Below are 25438 nucleotides of genomic sequence, written 5' to 3'. Positions count from 1 at the left end.
CACCACCTTCACTGTACGGCCGAGTAGCCACATATAAGCTCACTCCAAGAGACCTAGCTCACGCTCCGGTAAACCGAATTTCATAAACTTTTTTTTCCCTGATTGGTACGGTCAATACCTATCTAATAAATCAAAATCCATCTAAATCCGTTCAAATATGACTAACCTACAAGCAAAAACGGCTTGCCGCCCTGTACCTAGTTCACACCAAGGGGTCTAACTCACGAGTCGGTCATCCAATTTTCATAAACTTTTTTTTTGTGGATAGGTATTGTAAATACCTTTCATTTGATGTATCACTTACAAGTGTAGCCTTTAAATGGCCAGAGAAATCTTTGGAAAACGTTAAAGCACTTATGGGGCCCCAGCTCTGGAGGGGTCGACTTAAAATCGCCCATCTTCGAACTTAGCCTCACTATTTCAACTACCTTTCAGGGAAAAAAAAAATTTTGAAATCGGATTTGATTTACTCAAGATATCGACGTGACAGACGGACAGACGGACAGACGGACAGACGGACAGACGGACAGACGGACAGACGGACAGACGGACAGAAGGACAGACGGACAGACGGACAGACAAAATTTTTATTGCGGATTCGTTATCTATGAACATAGGCAAACACTTTGCCCTTACCGTCTGCTTCGAATTCCATCAATTACACACGGCATCGTAATCCTATAAGCCCCTTCGTACTTCGTACGGGGCTAAAAACTGAATTTTAAATTTCGGTACTAATCTCGGGATTTTTTGATCAATACCGGGATTCGGGATTGAGATTTTCCGGTACTGGTACCGGGATTGGTACCGGGATTGCATTCCCTAACATTGATGTGATACATGGTACAAAGCTAATCTACCGCCAAAACCTTTTTATTAACGATTTTGTATCAAGTTTTAAACAAAATGGATACTTGCGTCTTTTGCAGCTTACCTCTAAACGCCAAAAATTCGGTCACATTAAGCTTAAAAGGTGTTAAAGGCATAAATAAAGTTAGCGAGTCGAAGTGTAGTGGTATCACGGTATAAATATTTTTTTAAATTATTTTAATTTGTTACCAAGACCGAAAAACATCAAGATTGAGGTTACGCAATTGCAGCACAATGGATGATTAGTCTCTGATTATATGAAGAACCTTTGCTAATTTAGTGTATAAACAGTATATTTGTGCCTCAACTGAAACATATTCCATTTAATTACTGATCTCAGATTTTGCTAATATGATGACAAAGGCGAGAACAAAGGTCTGAATTTTTGCTGAGCCTCCCATTGTGTATATGACGATGTCATACCACAAAAAAATTCAAAAATTCTCAAGCGATTACAGTTGATGTGTGTATGAACTCGGAACTTAAATTATATTTCAGGTGCAAGAAGGTCAAAGAGTTCATAGTGTGTGCAGAAAAAATTTTACTCGTCCAACAACGACCGTTCAACGTCTCCAGAATGAAGAGACTGCAGAGGAATCAGGAACTGTTCAAATCGAAGGCAACCATTTTCCAAAATATCTGCTTGTTTTGCTTCAGCCCCGCAACGTTAACCGAATCGAGAAAAAGAGGCGTTGAAGTTCACGAAGTCAAGACGGAAAACTTTGAAGCTACTCTCCGCCGTTGCATGCAAGACCAAAATGATCAATGGGCACACGAAGTTAACGAGAGAATCGGAAGCTTAAGTTTGATGGGAGCAAAGTATCATCAGGCTTGCAACATAAATTTCCGAACGGCAAAACCGAGTTCACAATTGAACTCGGGAAGAAAGGTTGGACGACCACCAGATCGAAAAAGTGGTGCTGCATTCCTCAAAATATGTGCATACATGGACCATACATGGTGGAAAATGAAGGCGAAGTTTTCGCGATATCAGATCTCTGTGAACGAATGGAGAGTGAGTGCGATGAAAGTACTAATGCGTACTCAAGAAAATACTTCAAGCAAAAACTATTGGAACATTTTGGCGACAATATTGTAATAAGTCAGGTGAACGGAATTAACGACTTGGTTTTGTTTCGGTAATTAAAAGTTCAACAAGCACCAACACTTAGCGTAGAAAACATAAAATGGTGCAATGACGAAAAGTGTACTTTTCATCATTGAAACGTACACTTTTCGGCACCTTTCGATTTTATGTTAATTTGCTGAAGCTGTCTTGTGTCGCCCTAAACTGTTCATCACTAATTTTAGATATTCCGTTGAGCACATCATTTCGGACTTCTACAAAGCCAAAAGGAATTTGAATAGTGAGGCTGAGAAGAGCAGAATTATAAAACTGGCTATCGCATTGATTCGATCCGAGATACTAAGTATGCCGACATGTAAGGAAGAGTACCCACACCCAGACGATTTAGCCAATATCGAGAAACAGTCAGATTTTGTTCCGACATTATTGTCTGATCTTTTGACCGGTATTACACGATTGGAAAAACAGCATTTGAAACGATGTTAACAAATCATTGATAAACATAATAAACAGCAAAGGACCGAGGATAGAGCCTTGTGGAACATCTGACGTAGGAGAAAACTCGTTTGACTTACAACCGCCAATGACGACTACTTGAGTTCGGTCACGTAGATATGATGAAAACCACGTAATCATCCCAGGTGATAATCCAAAATTGCTCAGCTTACGAAGAAGAATCGCGTGATCAGCTTTGTCAAAGGCCTTAGCAAAATCCGTGTAGACCGTATCTACTTGACCTCCATTGACAATAGCATCTGCAACCGTCGAGACGTATTCCATCAGATTGGTCTGTGCTGACGTTTTCCTGTAGAAACCGTGCTGTGAGCCATGAATATTACCTTTAACCACCTCAAAAAGCTTGTTGAAAACGAGCCTCTCAAATATCTTAGACACTGCACATAATATGCTTACTGGTCTGTAGTTGCTCACATCACCTTTATCCCCATCTTTAAAAATGGGAGAAACAAAGCTTACCTTCCAACCAGAAGGGAATGACATGGCTCTAATCGACTTATTGAAAAGGATAGAAAGAGGCAGCTTAAGCGAAAGTGATAATTGCATGAAGAACAGCATTGGGATCCCATCTGGGCTCGAGACTTTGTTCTTATCAAAACCCTTAATCACAGCCTCAACTTCTTCAGCAGTAAAAGACATATCAGGTGCGGCCGAGAGGACACCTTCTTGGTGAAGAAAAGGATCCATAACTTCTTCGATACCAGGCTCAAGAATCGGATTGTACACTGAGTTAAAGAACTTAGCAAACAAATTGCAAATAGATGGCCTATCGAATACCTCTTCGCTCACATATTTCATACCTCCAGGCAACGAATTCGTCTTCATTAATGATTTAGTGAAGGAAAAAAAGCATTTCGTATTGAACTTCATTTTTTCCTCACAATCTTTCACGTAATCGTCAAAACATTCTTTTATCTTACCTTTAACTGCCTTACGAAGTTCACGAAAATCAGTTACGAGCTTAGCCTTAGCCATCGGACACTTCTCATCGTTCATCTTCAACCGCACAGAATCTTTCTTTCGGATCAGGGAGATTAGCTCAAAGGAATAATAGACTGGATAATCCCTAGCCGGAACATAGACTTTCGGTATACCGTCAATGAACGGTTGAATCGTGGCATAAAACTTATTCACGGCATCGTCGATATCCAAATCACCAAGTAAACTCAACCAATCAACTTTCACAAGCTCTTCATTGAGCTTGGCATAGTCCGCTTTAAAAAAATTCACTTTTGATAGCCTACTGTCAGGCAAGAGTTTCGGTTTCGACAACTTCATATTTACGACTAGGGCAGAGTGATGGGCATCTTCGCGAACTAACGGGTCTTTCGACCTCGAAATCTTCACTAAATCCGGCTGAAGATTCGTAATAAACAGATCAATCGTTCTCAAATTACCATTCCGTAACTTTGTAGCTTAGCCAGGTATGACTTCAATACACTTAAATCAAAATAAACTTAATATACGTGAGTTCCTTATTTGCTGAAAATCGTGAAGTCGCGATTGAACCTCTAGTATTTGTCAATATAATAAAATAAACTACGCGAAGTTCGGATTTTACTCTAATAAAATTTGCGGATTTATGAAAATCGACATCAACTTTTACGGTTTTACTCAAAAGAAAATAAAGCAAGGTGCCTAACATTAGTCGTGTCCATTCTTAACAAAATATTCATTAGACCAGAAAGTGCAATCAATGAAATGGAAATAGTTTTTTTATCTGCAGAGAATGGCCTGGCCGATTTCGACATCAAACATTCATGAACAAACCGGTGCAATATCTTTCAGTAATTAAGTAAGGCATTGCTTATTTTAGTGCTCATTTGAGCTTATAAGTTGGTACTGTAATGTTTGATGTTAAATTCGGCCAAGAAATCATTCTAAGAAATTCACAAGTATTTTCCTGAAGCTTTTCAACAAAAACAGCTATGAATAGTGATGGATCTACCTACAAAAGATGTCTAAGGTCACATAAAAATTGCAATTCTGACTGATGATCTGCCTCGCGATTTCCAACTCCATCTTAAATCACGAATAGATTGTTGCAAAATTTTAGACCGACTGCGTCTGTGTTGAAATTTTAGTTATTCAAATTACCTTCGTATGCACATCATCATCTGCAGAACAATACTTTTTTAAATTTTCAGGCAAGCGCGAGACCACGAAGACACTAAATGCGTGCTGGAGTTTTTGAACGAACGTAATCCGTTTAAGTGTCCCGACTCCGGTTTGCGAAATATTTGCAACGGATCGAAGGCTGCCGGCAACGTAAACATTGATACATCATCTGAAATCGGAGAAAAAATTATTTCGTCAATGCACACCCCCCCTGAACAAAAATAAAGTTTTACCGAAAATGCACCCAAAAATTGATTGCTGTTCTGAATAGAGGGACCCTAGGGGAGTTCAAAACGATGGTCCGTTAAGCTGAACCAGATGCTTCCCCACACCCATACAACTAAGGAAAAAATTGTATGGGCTGGGGAAGCATCTGGTCCAGCTTAACGGACCATCGTTTTGAACTCCCCTAGGGTCCCTCTATTCAGAACAGCAATCAATTTTTGGGTGCATTTTCGGTAAAACTTTATTTTTGTTCAGGGGGGGTGTGAATGGTTGAAAAGAAGGTTGGCGAATATTGTTTCAAAAAAGCTAACAGTGCCATCAAACCGAGTTCGAAGTGTGCTCTCGTTATGGATGGTGAAATAGTGAGTATTGATCCTCAGCTGCTTTTTCAACGACTAATGTTGATAACAAGAGATATGGATGACAATGAAATTCGAAATGTGTTTAAGTACGAGCGCTCCCAAAAGCCGTCAGCTCTTTTCGATGAATTTGGATTTATGCGCGAAGGAAATACTTCAACTCTTTTTGATACTTTATGGAAAAACGTTGGATCTGATGGGAAAAATTCAACGGCTTTTGATGGTTGTAATATTGTGATCAATGGTCGTTCATTAATCAACAAAATTCCTTGGCAGAAAGATGAGACTTTTGATGCAATTTTTGAAAAATATATCAAATATGTGTCACAATATGGACACTCTACCGTTGTACTTGAAAGCAACTACGACTTATCCCCTAGCGTAAGGGATGAAATTAATCTTCGTCGTACAAAAGGAATACCAGGAAAAGACATACTTTTCACTGGTAACATGATGGTTAGCTGCAAGAAGGAGATCTTTTTATCGAATACATTCAACATGCAACGTTTCATAAATCTGCTTGGCAAATCACTAAGTGACAATAACTGCGAAGTTATTTTCGCTTCCAGTGACCCCGTATCGTCAATCGCAGACGTTGCAATTCGTGAGGCCATTTCGAACGAGACCATTGTGATCGGCGGGTTAGTAGAAGGATGAATTCAGTTGAAACAAATCAAACTCTTTCCTTACACAGTTTGAAGGAGAATTAACAACCAAACTCTTTATTGACACTGTGTGTAGAAGGATGGATTCAGTAGAAACAAGCCAAACTCCTTCCTCACACAAATTGTAGAAGGATGAATTCAGTAGGAACAAAGCAAACTCGTTCCTTACACAGTTTGTAGGAGAATGAAAAAAACCAAACTCTTTATTTACACTGTTTGAAGAAGGACGAATTCAGTAGGAACAAACCGAACTCCTTCCTCACACAAATTGTAGAGGGACGAATTTAGTAGGAACAAAGCAAACTCCTTCCTCACACAAATTGTAGAAGGATGAATTCGGTAGGAACAAACCAAAGTCCTTCCTTACACAGTTTGTAGAAGGATGAATTCAGTTGGAAGTTGGAACAAACCGAACAACACCTTTACTCAGTATGTAGAGAAATGAATTCGGTAGGAACAAACAAAACTCTTTCATTGTAAAGTTTGTAGAACGATGAACTCTGTAGGAACAAACCAAAATCTTTACTCCTACAAATTGTAGAAATGAATTTAGTTGTATCAGACTAAACTTCTCCCTCACACAATCTGTAGAAGGATTAAGTAGGAACAAAACACATGCCTGAACCATATGATTCATAAAAGGTTAATATAACTGACTATTTGATCTAATTAATATTCTGTTATAAAGTCGTTAATAATATTTGGTTTCGAAAGCTCTAGAATACGTAATGCGAATAGCATTTTCCTTTTTAAATTATCGTCTGTGCCAATAGTCAAAATTCTATAAGAAAAACTATTGATAGGCGCCTGCCAATAGTCATTTTAATAAAATTTTCACTTTTGGCAGGCGCCTGCCAATAGTCACTTCGTTTTTTTATTTGCAAATTTCGCGTTCAAAATGTTTTTTTATTATTGCTGCAAGTTTAATTATCGGTTTTTGTTCAGATACTATCACAGTTTAAGCATGGAACTCATTCGAAAACGAGTGCCTGGTTATGCACAAAAATCTGGATTTAAGACATTTCCCCTGTAAAACTCTCACGGGACTTTTGCCTGATACTTCCGAACATAACATAAAAGTGAAAAAAATCAATTCCGCAGGTGTACTAATTTGTTCAATGCATTATTCAAATGTAACTAGACTCCTCCTATAAATGCTGAGCAATAGCATTATACTACCCAATCGTCGAAAGTATTTGAATTTGTTTTGCGCCACAAAACGAAATTAAAGATTAAACAAAAACGTCGTACTAGCTGACTGGTACTACATTGCGGCCTTTGCGGCGCAAATCGGTCATATGTCTGTCATGTCATAACAAAAAAGGCCCGTGAGATGTGTTAACCTAATTTTCGATTAATTACCTCCATTCGCACACCGTTTTCACATCTCCCAGTTTAAGTTGCCAATACATTTCCATTGAATTGATCGAATTGTGCTATGTTTTCGAACTGAAACTGGATTGTGTGCGACTTGAGCAACGTCCGGCCGATATTTTACCATCCAATCTATAAATAATCGGTGAGATAATTTTCGAGTGAAAATGTATTGGGCTCGTCAAAAGCGAAAAGAGTTTTATGGCGAGCGCGTATGAAATGCACGAAATGCTTTGTGATAAAATGGCATGATGTTCCTCAGTCACGAACGGTCAATGGTGATTTCACCGTAACTAATTCGAACATTTCTGATTCAACTTTCAGTTCGATATTGCTTGTCCAGTTCCGTTGGAATCTCGATCAATGTCGCCTCCGTTAGACGACGAATCGCCAATGGAAGTCGAAGAATCCATGCCGACCGGCGACATTAATCTAGACGATGTACGGAAAATCGTTGAGAAACCAATGTGCAAAGGGGAATCGTGGTACTTGGTCGACAAAAAGTGGTACGAACAGTTCGAGAAATTCGTCACCGACAAAGAACCAACTCACAATCCCGGACCGATAGACAATTCCAAGTGAGAATCGCTTTTTGTACGCATCAGCAAATTTCAGTTTCAAATTCGGTCTCGCTCCGTCACCAGGTTGTTCAATTCATCGGCTAACGGATCGTTCGAGCTGAGGGATCAACTGGAGGAGGAATTGGACTATAAATTTGTACCGGAAGAAGCGTGGCAAATGTTGTACGGCTACTTTGGCATTCAAAATGACCGGCATACGATCAAGGTAATAAACATGTAGATACAGTGTGCTAGGCCGGGTCTAACATTCCGATTTTCTCAAGCGATGGGTGATTGAAGAGGGACACAACTCCACTTCTTGTACAGTCGAGATTTACCTCGTCGACTTGAAGTTGTGCTCGTACGAACGGCAGAATAATTTTGTGACTAGTTCGTACAGTCGCATGACAACGTTGCACGATCTGGAAGATGACATGAAGCGACTGTTCAAATTCGATCCGTCGCGCGAATCAAAAATGTATCATTTGAACACCCTCCTCGATACTGATGACGGGAAAACTCTGGCAGACGTTAGTATTACGCACGGTGATATTGTTGTGCTGGAAGTGCGTAGTAAAAACGGAACGTGGCCATCTTCGGTTCAACGTTCTACGGTCACTCGGTCGGCGACTGGTATGAAGGCACATGCACCCGGTCTTTGCGGCCTGACCAATCTTGGAAACACGTGCTTCATGAACAGTGCTTTGCAATGTCTGTCGAATACACCTCCACTAACGGAATTTATTACCAGCGACAAATACCTGGCCGAAATTAACCGAAATAATCCGCTTGGCATGGACGGAAGGATTGCCGAGGCATACGGTGACCTGATCAAAAATATGTGGTCGGGAAATATGAATTGCTTTACGCCGCGAGATTTCAAGTACGTTGTCGGTAGTTTTGCGCCACAGTTCAGCGGCTATGCACAGCAAGATTGCCAGGAACTGATGGCATTTTTACTGGACGGATTGCACGAAGATCTCAACCGAATCACCAAGAAACCGTACATTGAATTGAAGACTGATGTCGACCAAAGACCCGATCTTATTGTGGCCAATGAGTCTTGGGAAAATTACAAGAAACGCAACGACAGCATCATCGTGGACACATTTCACGGGCTGCTTAAGTCGACTCTGGTTTGTCCCGATTGTGAACTGGTTAGTGTGACATTCGATCCGTTTTGCTATTTGTCACTACCGTTGCCGGTGAAACGAGAACGACAGATCGACGTTATCTTCGTTCCAGCCGATGCCGCGTCAGAAGACTCGAATGGCAACCGAGAAACTGAAGTGGCGTTCCTGTTCAGTGGATTGACCGTGCCCAAGTACGGTGCAATTGGTGACATTTGTCGGGCACTGGCACTCGCCGTCGATAGGGAAAAGATTCTCGACCATCAGATTGACCACACAAAATTGATCGTGGCTGATGTTTACCACCATCGCATCCACAGAATATTTGAACATGAAGAGGCGATCGTGTCTCAGCTGAAAGATTTAGTTATTTATGAAATGCCGCCCAATGGAAGCGCGTTTCCGGTCTATTTCCGGGAAGTTCAACCTGATGGGGAAAAGTTTCTCTTCGGTCGACCATTTTTCGTCGGAGTGAACGAACCACACTACGACGCGCTACGTGATAAAGTGGCCCAGCATTTGTGCAACTACAATAGGACTGTCGGTCTGGATGATTCCACGGATTCCGATGAAATGATGTCGGCAGACGGTAACGGAACGGAATTGTTTTCGCTAACACTTACAAATTCGATGGGAACCATTGACATTGTAACACTCGATCCACATACACCAATCCAACTAAACCGAAACAGTTACCTAGCCGTGGACCTTCCATCTAAAGCTAAAGCAAAATACTACGATCCTGAGCGGGAGAATCCCTTCAAGGTCGCCCTTCACAAGTCTACGAATCAAAGTCGGTCCAGCATTGCCCTGTCGGAATGCATACACAATTTCACAACGACGGAAAAGTTAGGCGCCGACGATTCGTGGTACTGTCCGACATGTAAGAAACATCAACAAGCGACAAAAAAGTTCGATTTATGGGAAGTGCCGAACGTGCTGATCATTCATTTGAAACGGTTTTCGTATTCCCGCCATTGGCGCGACAAATTGGACACTTCGGTGGATTTTCCGATCACCGGTCTAGACATGGGGGCTCATGTGCTGCATAATCCTGACAAGAAATCGATTCTATACGATTTGATAGCGGTGAGTATTGCAAACGGGTTGCAATGATGACGGAGGATTCAGATGGAAATTCATTGCTTTTGTCCTTTAGGTATCGAACCATTATGGCAGTCTGGGTGGTGGCCATTATTCTGCTTACGCAAAAAATAGTGAAACTAGCAAGTGGTATTACTTCAACGATTCCAGTGTCAGTGAGTCGGATGAAAAAGATGTCGTGTCGAAGCAGGCATATGTCCTCTACTACTTGAAGCGCAACGAGGTTTGAGGTATGGGCTTCACGTAAATACGAATTTTGTTTTGAAGATAATTTGTTTGGAACGAAATAAAAAATTTCGAATTATAAAATCGGTCTCAATGTAACCTTCGTGGCAACAAAAGCCTTGGACTCTGAAGGTGGAAGAGTTTTTTTTTGCTGAGTGAGCTGCGGGAATAGCCAATTTTTTCGTAATTTAAGATAATTCCATCAACGTGAAGTGCTCCTCTTTCATCAAGAAGATGCGTAGTAGAATTCTTGTACCGGAGCTACACCTAAATGTCTTATGCAGACTTTCACTGACTTTATTAACACAAGCAAAACACTAAATACATCAATCTAGAACGAATTTTCAGCTAGCTCCCCTTAGCGCTCTAACTTCGTAAAATAATAAAACTTTCGTCGAATTTTCGATGTAGCTTCGCTTTAAGCTTCATCCATTTCCAAATTTCCTTACGAGGTCTTCCTAACGCATCTGAACACTTATAGGTGAACTTTCAGGATATTTTTGACATATTTGTCATTATTAGGGCAAATATTTTCCTTCGCTGATCTCAAATTTCGTCAAATTTTATCCTATTTTCTAGGGCTCGTCGAGAGCTTTCCAAAGAACACCTACTTGTTCAAATTTGGCCACTTTAAGATGAGCGAATCTTCGCTCAAATTTATCACTTTTTGTAGCACTTTATGCAGCGTTGCAGCGCAATTAAAATGGTCAAATTTCATCCTATTTCCTGCAACTCAACGAGTTATCGCCTGTTAAAATCGGTAAAAGTTTCGACTTCTAACTTCATTTCCTTATTTCCCAGGAACGAGTGGTCCAAATGGCACCAAATTTCATTCTATTTCCCATTCTTCTTCTTCTTCTTTTTCAGCCTGTTTCTATCCACTGCTGGATGTAGGCCTCTCCAACTTCTTTCCATTTCGTACGATCCATTGCCATTTGCTGCCAGTTTGTACCTGCAATATTCTTAATTCCGTTTGTCCATCGCTCTGGTGGTCTACCTATAGCTCGTCTTTTATAAAGTCGCCAGTTCATGATCTTTTTGGTCCAACGTTCGCCTCTTCACTTAACTGTTGTAGCATAAGCTGAGCCTGACCTAGATTCGCTGCTATCGGTACAATGTCATCAGCGAAGCGGAGATTGCTCAGGTACTCTCCATTTATCTTTATTCCCATTTTACTCCAGTTTAACTTCCTAAAAACACTCTGCAGAATCGCCGTGAATAATTTCGGTGAAATGGTGTCACCCTGTACACCTCGGCCAATTCTGAATTTCTCCGTGCTCTTATGAAGTTTTATACATCAAGTAGCATTTTTGTACACATATCGAATTGTGTTGGAGTACCTTGAGTCTACTCTACATTCGTCTAATGCGTCCAATATCGACCATGTTTCCACGGAATCGAAAGCTTTTTCATAGCAAGACTATGTCGATGTTGTATTCACGACACTTCTCATCACCTGCAAATGGTCGTTTGTGCTGAAACCAGATGCAGCTGAAACCAGATGCAGCTGAATGCAGCTTGTTCAACAGGTTGGTAGAAGTCGAACTTGTTAGTGTTCCTCTTCGTAATGATTTTCATATAAACAACTTGTAGTGTTGACAATAGGCTTATGGGTCGGTAATTTTCCAGCTTTGTTATGTCTCCTTTTTTATGCCGCAATGTAATTACCGCATTTTCCCAGGCTTCTGGTACTTCTTCCCATTGGAGACATTGATTTTCGTTTTTCATCTCGGCTACTGCGGCCTTGACTTCATCAACAGTTATGTCTGGATAAGAATAAGAAACGTGGGATCGGAGGATATCCTCCAGTACACTTCAAGTTTAATTATGATCAATTACGAAACTATTAAAACAATGGTCGAAGAGATGGTTTTCTTTGTACATTCCCACAACTCTCCGATCGCCTATGCAGTGTAATAAATGGTTCCGAAGGAAAACGCATACGGTACTGAGTCATCATTAACTTTAATCTCCTGTTGAATCTAAGTCCGGCTAAATATAACGACACAAATACTGCTAACGACTAGGACAATTATTGCAGCTAAATATAGGACGAAAAACTTCCTCTTCAGTCGGACGTACTATTCAAATAAATAAAAACCGTCGATTAGCAGTGCATTCGGACTTGATATATCACAAATCACTTACCCAAGCAATGTAATCTGCTGTCGCATAATCAATGTGCTTAGCAGGACCGATAAAAGCTCGCAGCAGACTACGTTTATCATCGGCGAGATATGCCATTGTCTGTGAATTTAAATCATTCAGACGATTTATCACCCCTGATAATGTTACCTTTGTCAGTACCAGACAACACTTACACTCATCAAAATATGGTTTCCCCAAAAGACTACGCAAAATATCACCAAAATTGATAGAAACCAAAGGGGCATTTCAGCTGAGGTCAAGAAAATTGAGTAGAAGATGTTGATAACTGAAAGAGAGATAGGGAAGGGGGAAGTGTATACGATCCGTCAGTTAAAGCATTCATTTGACTAACGATGGTCAAACTTACTTGCCAGCAAAAATGCGATGCGTCCAATGAAATAATGACCGATGTTGAATCCGATCCGTCTTGGATGCTTGGGATGCGGTCGGAAAGCAGCTCCGATTGGTTGGAAAAAGCACAAGACCGTAACGACTATTCCCATTATACCGTGAGTATTTCCGATCTGTGTCCATCCACCAACATGAACAAATATCATGACGAAGGCAACCAGTGTCAGCGTCCATGTGATCACCATACATACCATATGTCCCTGTTTTTGGGAAAGCAGAAATCGTTTCAACTCTGTGAGCTTGGCTGTTGTCATTTGATATTGCCTTACGATGAACCACACATCCTTTCCGAAAACTTTTTTATTCGACCATTCCTTCTTAAAGTATCTAGCCAATACCAAGCCCACCGCAGCTGTACCCATCCAAGCGAATATCATGAAGCATCCATGCAATTTAATGAGCAACGGTTTAGCCGCTTCTTTAAGATCAACGATATCCGATAAATGAATGGCTTCAGACGATACCTGTCTCTGTTTGTGCCCTGTAAGACTTGTGGCAGTTGTTACATCACCGATCGCTAGCAAAATGTAGAAAAACTGGTTGGCTAGATCGAATTCCTGGTCAAACACTGCACCAGTTTCATTACGTTCAACGTAACAGTATATTAGACCGTTCACATACGACGAATCGAGAAGCGTAGCCAAACCATCTGACTGAGAAAATAATTCAAATTTTATCTCACGACCCAGAGAAGTGATCAGGTGTGATCAGCCCAGGGCTACGATATGAACGACAAATTGTTACTCACAGAATGGCGATCAGTTCCTGTGTGATCATTTCTTGTGAATGAAGTGTACATGTTAACTGCATCATTCTCTCGTACGCATTCAATTACTGAATCACTGCCCATTTGATTATCCATCGATAATCCTACCGCCACATATGCAGTGCCTGAAAACAGACATATACTTTGCGGTCTAGGTCGTGTAATTGGCAGAATGAATGATACCCGAACTGGTAGCCATTTGAAACTTGTATGTTGGGGATGTGTGGGTGATGGTAATGGCCGTATGGCAATTTTTTGAGGATATACATCCACTGGGCATACCGAAACATGTCTGTGTTATGGCGCATGCATCGTAATCGATATTTTGATTGGGAATCTGAAAATTGTTGATTTAAAGTGGATAGAGTGGATGCACGGTCAATATCGTCAATAACGATAATTCAGAAAACGATAAAATCATTTCGTGAACGATAATATCGTTATTATCGTTCACAGGAGGACATTATCGTTCATGGGACGACATTATCGTTCATGTGACGACATTATCGTTCATGGGACGACATTATCGTTCATGGGACGACATTATCGTTCATGTGACGACATTATCGTTCATGGGACGACATTATCGTTCATGGGACGACATTATCGTTCATGGGACGACATTATCGTTCATGCGACGACATTATCGTTCATGCGACGACATTATCGTTCATGGGACGACATTATCGTTCATGGGACGACATTATCGTTCATGGGACGACATTATCGTTCATGTGACGATATTATCGTTCATGGGACGACATTATTGTTCATGGCACGACATTATCGTTCATGGGACGACATTATCGTTCATGGGACGACATTATCGTTCATGCGACGACATTATCGTTCATGCGACGACATTATCGTTCATGGGACGACATTATCGTTCATGAGAGACGACATTATCGTTCATGGGACGACATTATCGTTCATGGGACGACATTATCGTTCATGGGACGACATTATCGTTCATGTGACGATATTATCGTTCATGCGACGACATTATCGTTCATGCGACGACATTATCGTTCATGGGACGACATTATCGTTCATGGGACGACATTATCGTTCATGGGACGACATTATCGTTCATGGGACGACATTATCGTTCATGAGACGACATTATCGTTCATGGCACGACATTATCGTTCATGGGACGACATTATCGTTCATGGGACGACATTATCGTTCACGGGACGACATTATCGTTCATGGCACGACATTATCGTTCATGGGACGACATTATCGTTCATGTGACGATATTATCGTTCATGCGACGATATTATCGTTCATGGGACGACATTATCGTTCATGGGACGACATTATCGTTCATGGGACGACATTATCGTTCATGGGACGACATTATCGTTCATGGGTAGTAATGTCGCCTCTCCTTTGTAAACAACAGATAAATTTTTGAGAAGTCTTTCAAACGCCCTTCTATCTATAAGTCGCAAAAAATTGAACTGCGAAGGAAAGTCGGCGATGGACATTTGTCTTTTCTAACCTCTACACTATCAGGCACAATTATTGGTTCGTTTGACGCCAGCCGGACAGTGTGTCTCCGCAGTGAAGTGGCTTTAAATAAATTTTAATTTTAAATAAACAGTTCACTCATTGAATTAGCCACCATTACCATCCACTTCAGTTCCAACAGCCAGTAGCAAGTGATGGGGTATCCCGTTCAAATCAAATATCTGATTGTTGATAACGGTAACCGCTTTCCGTTCGAATGCACACCGTATACTCCCATCGGAATATGATGTTTGAGTTATTCTTATCTCATCGGTATACTGTGTGTGAAACGATTTTGATAAATTACTCATCGCACTCTTAAACCACTCGTATCAAAGAAAAAAAATCCCAAAATCTAACCGTATGACGATCAGCACCTCTTGGACTTTGTCTTGTATATGACATGAACACTTCAACTTGATTATTCATCATAACACACTCCACCACAGAGTCATCGTCCATACGCGAATCCAATGATAGACCGACGGCTACGTACGCTAGTGGTAATGATGATTGGTTCGTCTGTGGCATTGTTTGCACCTCGAATTGATAGACGTCTGAGGTGAGTTTGTTCACCTTACAAACTGCCTGACAATCGAATGTGTCTAAGCAATGGTCCGGAAGTCCAAAGCAAGTAGCATTTTCACAGATCGAATAGTTGAATTGACCATCAACCATCTGATGATGTAAGAAATGGATTCGGGAGATAAGAATATTTTGAGCATCAGTGGAACATGTCTCTATATCGCTACCTGAACACTTGCAACCGCTATCACCGTTACTAGTAAATAACTAATACTACGAACCATCTTGCAGCGGACTGTGAATAATGTCCGGAAAAAATTAATTCGAAAACTCTCAACGACGACAACAATTTTTAACTTCGACTACTCGACTAATCGAATGGCACAAACTGAAAAGGTAATAAATAACGTAAAATTCTCTGATTGCCTCTTCACTTCTCTATTGCTATCTTATTGTTATCGAATTACACGTGAACAGATAAGATTGTGAATGAGGGGCATTAAGTAGAGAAACGGAATTCTTAGACGCTATGAAACCAAATACCCACGCCATAGAAAATGAGAAGAGGATCATGTCCGGAGCGATAGCGGAGAAGAACGAAGAAATTTTTTTGAGACGCGGCAACTATGTATAGGCGAGAATTTAAGTTTCTTTCCTTTGGCCTGAATCACCACAAATCCTATTCTATCTTATTCGCGCTTCAAATACGAGCAAAACGAGCTATCACTCGACTATGTAGCTTTAAAATTGCCGGAGATACATCGTTTTGAAATTGGTCACTTTTCATACAAAATGCACCAAATTGACTTTTCCCAAACAATCAAAATCTTTCAACTTACTCTGTATGTTTCTATCTATCTATCGACAGACGATCTCGGAAACTAGTCAGCCAATCTCCATGAAATTTTGCAGGAACCTCAGGGTAGGCATAAAAAAGAAATTGTGATACGCCATTACCCCAGGAAAAACCAGAATTTTGTTTTATTGGCCTCGAAGTGGTTTCTGAGTGTGGTTTTCGAGGGTCGGGAACGCGTTTTCGGCTGTAGCTTAGCTGTATTGAAACCTACAGAGGCGTGCGACCCATCAAATAAAAGGTATTCGTAACACGATTCGAACAAAAAAATAATTAGGAAAAATCGGTGCAGATTCGTTTGAGCTAGAGTGATTAGAGTGACCAAATTTTGAGCTACTCGAGCGTTGGATGAAAGGACTAATATTTTTGCGATTATGAGAGATAGAGAGTTACTTTCTTCGGCAAAGTCTCAGAGTTTTACGAGTAGAACATAGGGGCATATGTGGAAAATGTCGAAAGTTGGAAATGGGTGGGTCAATTAGGGTTTTAGAGTTATTTTGTGAATGGTGGCAGATAGAGAGTTACTTTCTTCGGCAAAGTCTCAGAGTTTTACGAGTTGAACAGAGGGGCATTTGTGAAAAATGTCGAAAGTTGGAAATGAGTGGGTCAATTGGGGTTTTGGAGATATTTCTTGAATGGTGGCAGATAGAGAATTACTTTCTTCGTCAAATTTTCGAATTTCGTCAAACTTCGTCAAATTTTCGAATTTCGTCAAATTTTCGAATTTTGTCTAATTTTCGAATTTCGTCAAATTTTCGAATTTTGTCAAATTTCGTCAAATTTTCGAATTTCGTCAAATTTCGTCAAATTTTCGAATTTCGTCAAATTTTCGAATTTCGTCAAATTTTCGATTTTCGTCAAATTTTCGATTTTCGTCAAATTTTCGATTTTCGTCAAATTTTCGAATTTCTGTTATAAACTGTTATAAAAAGCAGTGTTCTAAAACTTCTAAAACGACTGATATCCCAACAAAAATCTCTTCGAGAAAAGTGTGACGCAGTCTTTGAAATACAATTTCTAAAATGAATGATATCGCTAGAGTTGACGCTTTCAGCTTCGTTACGCAAAAATTAAATTTTACACCCAATTTTAGTTCAAACAAGCTGGCTTAGTTTTTCTCATCATCTGCCAAATAATTTTTACAAAAAAAAATTTAGACTGGAAACAACTAAAATTTTACCAAAAAAATCTGCGTCGCAAAGTGGCAGATGTTCAGGAACAGACCAGCAAGAAAATTTATCTGCGGAACGCGGAACGAACTTAGTCATCGTTGAATCGCCACCTTTCACGATGTGGTCATATTGATGGTCGATGACCATTGGTCTGCCTCATTTTTTATCGCTTAAAATCTTTGGGTTTGCAGCATGTCTTCCTATATATTACCTTATCTCTTACTTTCGGAATCATGCTCTCTCGGTGACATAACCAACCTGCTCCAATGATGGTTCCTAGATTTTGGGATTCGACGTGATTTCTCAAGCATTTCTCAACTTCCATCAGGTTTTTCGATGAATTCCGGTTATATCTGACATAATCAACCTGCTGCCATTCACCATTCTTTCGAAAAGAAACTGATATCAGACAAAAAATGATGAACTCTACGGATTCCCCAACATTTCCACGAGTAAATGAGAAAAACGGACTTAATGGATGGATGACGACACAAATGTGGAACAATTTCTTGAGTCTTTACTTACTTACTTCTCCGGCGCTACAGCCACTTATGGGCCTTGGCCTGATCGAGAATCCGGTTCCAGCGAACCCTGTCTCCTGCTACACTTCGCCAACTCCTTATTGCCAGCGTCCGAAGATCTGATTCGACGCCATCTATCCATCTCATTTTTGGACGACCTTTTCTTGAGCCTTTACCTAGGTCTTTACTTACAAAATAACTGATATCATTAGGAGTGACGCATTCTGCGCACGAACCCAAAAATTTTACTCCAAAAGGAACTGTGTCACAAGTGGCAGATGTTGGAGAAACACTACCACTTTTAAGAACGAAGCCAGATCATTTACTATTTGTTACAATTTTTGACCTCAGACACAGGGCCTTCTTCTTCTACAGACTATCAGTAAATTCATTTAACAATTGACTGAAATTTACCAAAGATTACCGAAAACGGAAAATCCGGTAATCGAAATCAGTCAAAAACACTCAAAAGAGTAAAAGTGACGCAAGTCCCTGTGCATACTTCCAAAACAACTGATATCGCTGGAGGTGACGCATTCTGCGCTTGTACGCAAAAACTGTAACAGCAAAAATTTGACCAAAGAAATTCGAGAAACAAAATTTTACCAAAAAAATTTTGCGTCACAAAGTGGCAGATGGTTCGGACGTATTAGGACATATTCTTGCCTATTTTAAAAAATTTCTTAAAAGTACTTTCCTCAACATCTGCCACTTGTGACGCAAAATTTTTTTGGTAAAATTTTGTTTCTAGAATTCCTTTGGTCAAATTTTTCCTGTTACAGTTTTTGCGTACAAGCGCAGAATGCGTCACATCCAGCGATATCAGTTGTTTTGGAAGTATGCACAGGGACTTGCGTCACTTTTACTCTTTTGAGTGTTTTTGACTGATATCAGTTCTTTTGGAAGAATTAGAAGATTGAAAAAATTTGAAAAATTTGAAAAAATTTGAAAAATTTGAAAAAATTTAAAAAATGTAAAAAAATTAAAAAATTTGAAAAATTTGAAAAATTTGAAAAATTTTGAAAAATTTAAAAAAATTTACAAAATTTAAAATTTTTTACAAAATTTAAAAACTTTTGAAAAATTTAAAAAACTTTGAAAAATTTTAAAAAATTTGAAAAATTCAAAAAAAAAATGAAAAATTTAAAAAAAAATTTAAAAATTTTGAAAAATTTTGAAAAATTTAAGAAATTTTGAAAAATTTAAAAAAATGTAAATAAGGTCGAAGCATTATAATTTGATCGATTCTATTCATTTTTAAATAATTGTAGTTTTTCAAGAAATCATTTCGAAAACATTACAGTATAAAAGCTTACGCATGCGCATTAGAGCTGTTTACTCGCGGTATACCTGCGGGTAATCCGTTCAAATGCACGTGTCTAAGCTTTTATACTGTAATGTTTTCGAAATGATTTCTTCGAAAACTACAATTATTTAAAGATGAATTAAATGAGTAGAATCGATCAAATTATAATGCTCCGACTTTAATTTAAAATAATTTACAAAATTTGAAAAACTTTGAAAAATTAAAAAATTTTGAAAAATTTAAAAAATTTTAAAAATTTAAAAAATACTAAATTTAGGGAAAAAAATTGAGGCGAGCAGAGCTTACCAAATACCAAAAGCGAACAAATTTGTTCCCATCCTCACACACCCACTTAAAGGTGTTCTTATATGGGGCCTATATGGGAACTTCGAGGAGACCTACCTCCGAAACAAAGCCGGTTTCCCCCAAATTTTTAGACCCGTACGAAGTACTGGGGTCTTATGGGTTTACGCATACGTTTGTAACACGTCGAATTGGACTCCCTGAGTAAGGGGAAACCTATTGTGGTTGTCTAGAGATGCCAAATCCGCGAAAAAAAAAATGTCCGTCTGTCCGTCTGTCCGTCTGTCTGCACGATAACTTGAGTAAAACGCATCCGATTTTGAAAATTCTTTTTTTTCCCGTTTGGTAATGTCAAAAGACAGGCTAAGTTCGAAGATGAGTGATTTTGGATCGACCCCTCCCGAGCTGTGGCCCAATAAGTGCTTTACGGTTTTTCGAAGATATCTCCGGACATTTAAACGTTAAACTTGTAAGTGATACGTCAAATAAAAGGTATTTACAATACCGATCGACAAAAAAAAAGTTTATGGAAATCGGATGACCGACTCGTGAGTTAGACCCCTTGGTGTGGAACAGGCACAGGGCGGCAAGCAGTTTTTGCTTGTAGGTCGGCCACATTTGAACATATTTCGTCTGTTTTAGCTTTATTAGATAGGTATTGACCGTACCAATCAGGGAAAAAAAGTTTTATGAAATTATGTTCTCCGGAGCGTGAGCTAGGTCTCTTGGAGTGAGCTCTTATCTGGCTACTCGGAAGTACAGTGAACGTGGTGTATTTTGACAATATCTCGAGTAAATTTTGACCGAATTTCATGAATTTTTTTTTTGTTTGAAAGGTATTAACGAATGTAAAGCGTCGGTACTATTTCCGGTCTCCTAACAAAATGGCTGCCGGCGGCCATATTGGATTTTAGTAAAATTGAAATATCTTGGGAAAAATGATACTTAGAGAGTTTCTGTTAACATGGAAATAATTTGTTATGTGTGTGGGGTTTCAGGGATTCCATATACGGACATCTATATATACCTATATACAGCTATATTGAGCTATATACAGGCATATAGAGCTATATAATAGCATATATTTATCTGTGAAATGTTTATTTATAGTGAAATATAGTTAAATATAGCGGTATATAGCTGTTTAAATAGGAATTTTTGAAATTTGTCTTCGTACGGGGCTGTCTATATTGCCTCCGGCAATTTAGTTGTATATGATAACAAGGCAAAGAAAGATAATGTAAGTGATTTAAAAGGAAGAATAGTTTTTCAGCAGAGAAGAAAATGAAGTAAGAGAAATGAAGAGTTTCACATTAAAGGCTTTTGATACGAATAGGTGTTTCGTACGGGTCGGCGTTAGCTATGTTTTTTTCTGGAATGTCTTAGAATGACGACTAGAATCTACTCCCAAAATTTCAACAAAATCTAAAGAAGACTTTAGAAGATAGGAAACACGGACGGACGGACTAATAAAGTAACGTAGGATGTTTTCATTTCGTTTAAAGTACTGAAATTGACCAAAATGTATGGAAATGGGGCTTCTTGGAAGATTTTTTGCGTGGCCAAATTTTAAGCTGCAAGAACGTGTGATAGCTCGTTGAACTCGTACGCACGCCTAGTTTTTTTTAATGGTAATTTGGAGTCATTTGTATTTGAATTGTAGAACTTCAATATTTGCTGTATATATGGTTCTGCAGTCTACGACAAAATTTTTTTTTTTTTAATTTTTCTAGTAATAGGACTTGCGTCACGGGTCACGGGCGCTATGCTAACGCGCGCCCATGATCTTTGGTAAAGTACACAGTCAATTGGTAAATGAATTCGCCAATTATAGACCCTGTTCAGGTATCAATTATTTTGTAAGGACAGACCCGAGGACCTTAGTCACCCTTATCTATTAAGGTTTTTTTTAAAGGTAACAAAATCCAACACGAAACGTTGCATGAAGAAAACTTGGGATGGTTATGCGAAGGCGGGATTGTTACGGCGAAAAGTTACTTTATTTTGTCAAAACGACAATGAATCAATTAACAAAATTTTATTGTTGACTTGAAGGGAATTGGACTGGAATTGTGACTTCTTACTTTTCTCCGACCATAGAAGAAAATCCAAATTTATTTCTGTTTCGATTTTGCATCGTTAAATTGAAAATTCTCTTTCAACGCAGCACCTCTGGCACGAATCTCGTTGACCATTTTTTTAACAATGGGATCAGCTTTCAACTTTGAAGACGTCAATACCGTCAAAATGTCTTTCACATCAAAGCACTTCCACTGGAAACGTTTTGCTTCGTGGAATGCCATCGAAAAGTGGAGCGTTTCTGCGTCCAGGTTGTACGCTTGAATCCACGAGTCCATTGTCTCCTCTTTATTGCCTTTCACAATAAAGTTGAAGCAACCTTTTAGGAACGTTAGTCGGGCCGTTTGAACTGCAGTCCACTTGAAATCCGTCGACAAAATGTTTTCGAAAATTTCGCGCAGCGTTTCCGATTTCATTTCACCTTTGTAAATTAGAAGTTGAATCCAATCCACGACGGCATAGAAGTTTTCCGTTTTGCTACCGACTGCCGATACCAAATAGCTCAGCCCACTATCGAAATTGCGACGCTGAGAATAAATGAATTTTTGTTTTTATTGCCTCGACTACAGTCAACGGATTACGGATCGTGCAATAACAATGTCCAAAAAAGGGGAAATTTTAAAATTAGATGAGCGAATATGTGAACGCGGTAGTTAAGGATCTTGACAATCCGGAACCCTATTGTGGACGTTATTGTTGCACAAACGGTCAAGTGTCGCATACCTTGAAGAACTGGAAAAGTCCCATTCGATGATTGGACTTCGAACATGACGGATTGAGTCGGATGGCCACTTTGATACATTCTTCCGCTAATTCCAGATCTCGCAACCGAATCGGCAGGCTAACTGAAAACACTTCGCCCAACGAGGACAATGACCTTGCAGTATCAGCCTTAGACGCAATATCGTCAACGACCTCCAATAGAAATCTGTCGAAAATGTTTCGTTGAAGCAATTTTGGCAATAGGGCGTATTGAATTTTGAGAATTTTAAGGGTCGCGATAGCCTGTGTGCGGAAAACGTAGATCATTGAAAACTAATTCCAGGCATAGGGTTGATGGATCCGAAGGTGCCCGGGAAGAAGTCCCACCGGACGACTTTAACTTTCAAATGGTCATAACTCGGAAAGTTAAGAGTATTTTTGAAAACAATGTTCTAGCAGGATGTAGAGCGTTAAAAACTCTACAAAACTGCCAAAGAAACCGATGGTCCAAAAGGTGTGTCTGTCGAGGTTTTCTAACATCGAAAGTTCGACATTTTCGTTTTTGACTTTTATTTCCTGAGAGACAAATTATTAAGTTTAGCTTTTGGCATGAGGTTGTAGAGGAGGTCGAGTACTACCAGTACACTAGGCATTGTCCCGGTCGGCGATCCATCCGAAACCACTTTTTCAACATTAATGAATGAACTTTTTAAGTGTACCCACGTCGTCCACGAAGCCAATGCAGACACTGTAACCGGTGTTGCTGAGTCGAGGTAACCTTGGCCAGTAAGTGCACATAATATTCCATAACAGTAGCTGAACTCTTTTACAAAATGTTTGGGATCTCGATGTAGCACATTATATTGACACGGTATACCACGAAGTTCAACCTTTTGTAAAAATATCGAAAAATGTGTATTTGCAACGAAATCGACATCTTACTACTGTTCGTGGGTCAAATAACTAATTAAAACGATTATTTGTTGTTTTTCTCACAAATTTCACTTTCTCAGATTTTGAAGTACAAGGTACCAAGGTTACCTCGACTCAGCAACACCGGTTACAGTGTCTGCACTGGCTTCGTGGGCGACGTGGGTACACTTAAAAAGTTCATTCATTAATGTTGAAAAAGTGGTTTCGGATGGATCGCCGACCGGGACAATGCCTAGTGTACTGGTAGTACTCGACCTCCTCTACAACCTCATGCCAAAAGCTAAACTTAATAATTTGTCTCTCAGGAAATAAAAGTCAAAAACGAAAATGTCGAACTTTCGATGTTAGAAAACCTCGACAGACACACCTTTTGGACCATCGGTTTCTTTGGCAGTTTTGTAGAGTTTTTAACGCTCTACATCCTGCTAGAACATTGTTTTCAGAAATACTCTCAAGTTTCCGAGTTACGACCATTTGAAAGTTAAAGTCGTCCGGGGCACCTTCGGATCCATCAACCATATGCCTGGAATTAGTTTTCAATGATCTACGTTTTCCGCACACAGGCTATCGCGGCCCTTAAAATTCTAAAAATTCGATACGCCCTATTTGGCAAGTCTAAACTGGTCGTCAGGTCCATACCTTGTGTTCCTTTTCAGAAAATTGAGAGCATCTTCAACAGTGTCGAACGATTGATTCTGGATACTGAGTGTGATGGGTTGGGTCTGCGACTGGTAACCACAATTTTTCCACGATTCAGCCACATTGCGACTGAACGACGCAAAAAATCTGGGTATGTCCGGACGGAGACTGTACGCCGTTGCGAATGCAGTCGATTGTTCGGGGCTGCACCATTTGACTGTTTTTCGTCCCAATCTTACAGCATCATTCTTCACCAATCGCAGCCGAAGTCCAAGTGATTCATGCCAAATGGCGTTCAAAGGATCCAGTTCGATCAGCTGAACGGGAAAGAAAGCAGTGTCACTGTTTGCTCGATCTGTTAAGATGTGTCCGGCTTACCTTTCGCAGTATTTGAATTTGTGCTTCGAATGATTCTTTCGTTTCCTTGCAAAATAGAAATTTCAAACTCAGAACACCGATCTGAGCTGGCGTGCTTAATTGGTTGAAACTTGGCAGCGAAGCCCGATCAGAACGGCTTAGCGACAATTTACAAAATTGTATGTACGCCCCAAGCATCTCACGAATATATTTGTACCCGTCCAAATAATCCAAGCGACGGTCCTGCCCTCCGATGCGATCATTAATCACCGAATTTAGATAGTCGAGCCGCTTCTCTGCCTGTTCGTATTCACCAATGAATGTCTCGAGAAAGGTCATTTCACCGTTCCATGACACGAATTTATGGATATGACCTTTGTCTCGATTGAATGTCTCATCGTCTTCACCGTCAAGGAAATGGGTCGGCTCAACGTAGTTTCGCCATTTACCTTCGAAACAGCAAAATTTACATTCGCTGATATCCGAACACGCTTCGATGCATCCTCTCGATGCCATTCTCTCCTTTGCTTTGATTATGTCGAATTCCTTGACGACCCAATTGAAATAACATTCCTGATCTCTCAGCACGTAGCAGTGGCACTCTTTCAAATTTATAATTTCCTCGTCCATTTTTTCTAGCATCGAAACTATTGTCGCCTTGACTTTACACTGCCGATACAATAAGCGTGTACGACGCAAAAAGTTCACCAACAAAAAGCCACTGCCACCGTTACCGAGTTAACGAATAATAGAATAATAACGAGCCGTCAGAACAGTCGGAGCGTTTGCTGCGACTGAGCCCCGTACGAATCCGTACATCTATTGCGCACGTGACCGTAGTGCGTCTGTCACCCTAGTTGAAGTCAAATTATTATGAAATGTGTACATCTTCCAAATTGCGCATAACGACGTTCCTCTCAAATGTAACACAAATTTCAAGTCGACCTAAAATTTTAATTTATTGAGAGTCCT

At 39.8% G+C, this 25438-nt stretch overlaps 3 protein-coding genes across 3 annotated transcripts; 1 reads left to right on the top strand and 2 right to left on the bottom strand.

The window, feature by feature from the left end:
• The first annotated feature begins 7139 nt into the window (after nucleotides 1–7139).
• On the top strand, nucleotides 7140–10317 carry LOC119083651 (ubiquitin carboxyl-terminal hydrolase 15-like). Its single transcript, XM_037193427.1, has 5 exons — nucleotides 7140–7359; nucleotides 7539–7792; nucleotides 7859–8000; nucleotides 8059–9993; nucleotides 10064–10317. Exons 2-5 carry the CDS (start codon nucleotides 7578–7580, stop codon nucleotides 10235–10237), a joined length of 2466 nt encoding a protein of 821 aa, XP_037049322.1. The 5' UTR covers nucleotides 7140–7359; nucleotides 7539–7577; the 3' UTR covers nucleotides 10238–10317.
• Nucleotides 10318–12180: 1863 nt separating this feature from the next.
• LOC119083658 (putative ferric-chelate reductase 1 homolog) lies at nucleotides 12181–15985 on the bottom strand. The gene is made up of 11 exons (XM_037193434.1): nucleotides 15829–15985; nucleotides 15437–15754; nucleotides 15198–15354; nucleotides 15069–15139; nucleotides 13742–13895; nucleotides 13541–13683; nucleotides 13062–13445; nucleotides 12749–12992; nucleotides 12555–12667; nucleotides 12382–12480; nucleotides 12181–12314 (listed from the first exon to the last, which is right to left on the bottom strand). The coding sequence occupies exons 1-11, from the start codon at nucleotides 15883–15885 to the stop codon at nucleotides 12216–12218; spliced, it is 1839 nt and encodes a 612-aa protein (XP_037049329.1). The 5' UTR covers nucleotides 15886–15985; the 3' UTR covers nucleotides 12181–12215.
• Nucleotides 15986–21716: 5731 nt separating this feature from the next.
• On the bottom strand, nucleotides 21717–25191 carry LOC119083667. The gene is made up of 4 exons (XM_037193452.1): nucleotides 24488–25191; nucleotides 24110–24426; nucleotides 22559–22763; nucleotides 21717–22362 (listed from the first exon to the last, which is right to left on the bottom strand). Exons 1-4 carry the CDS (start codon nucleotides 25106–25108, stop codon nucleotides 21871–21873), a joined length of 1635 nt encoding a protein of 544 aa, XP_037049347.1. The 5' UTR covers nucleotides 25109–25191; the 3' UTR covers nucleotides 21717–21870.
• Nucleotides 25192–25438: the final 247 nt, after the last annotated feature.

This window comes from Bradysia coprophila, unplaced genomic scaffold (genome assembly GCF_014529535.1).
Source record: "Bradysia coprophila strain Holo2 unplaced genomic scaffold, BU_Bcop_v1 contig_70, whole genome shotgun sequence".
In the NCBI taxonomy this organism is placed as follows: Eukaryota; Metazoa; Arthropoda; class Insecta; order Diptera; family Sciaridae; genus Bradysia; species Bradysia coprophila.
Note: the sequence above shows the minus strand (reverse complement) of the source record. Positions and strands in the feature narration are given on the sequence as shown.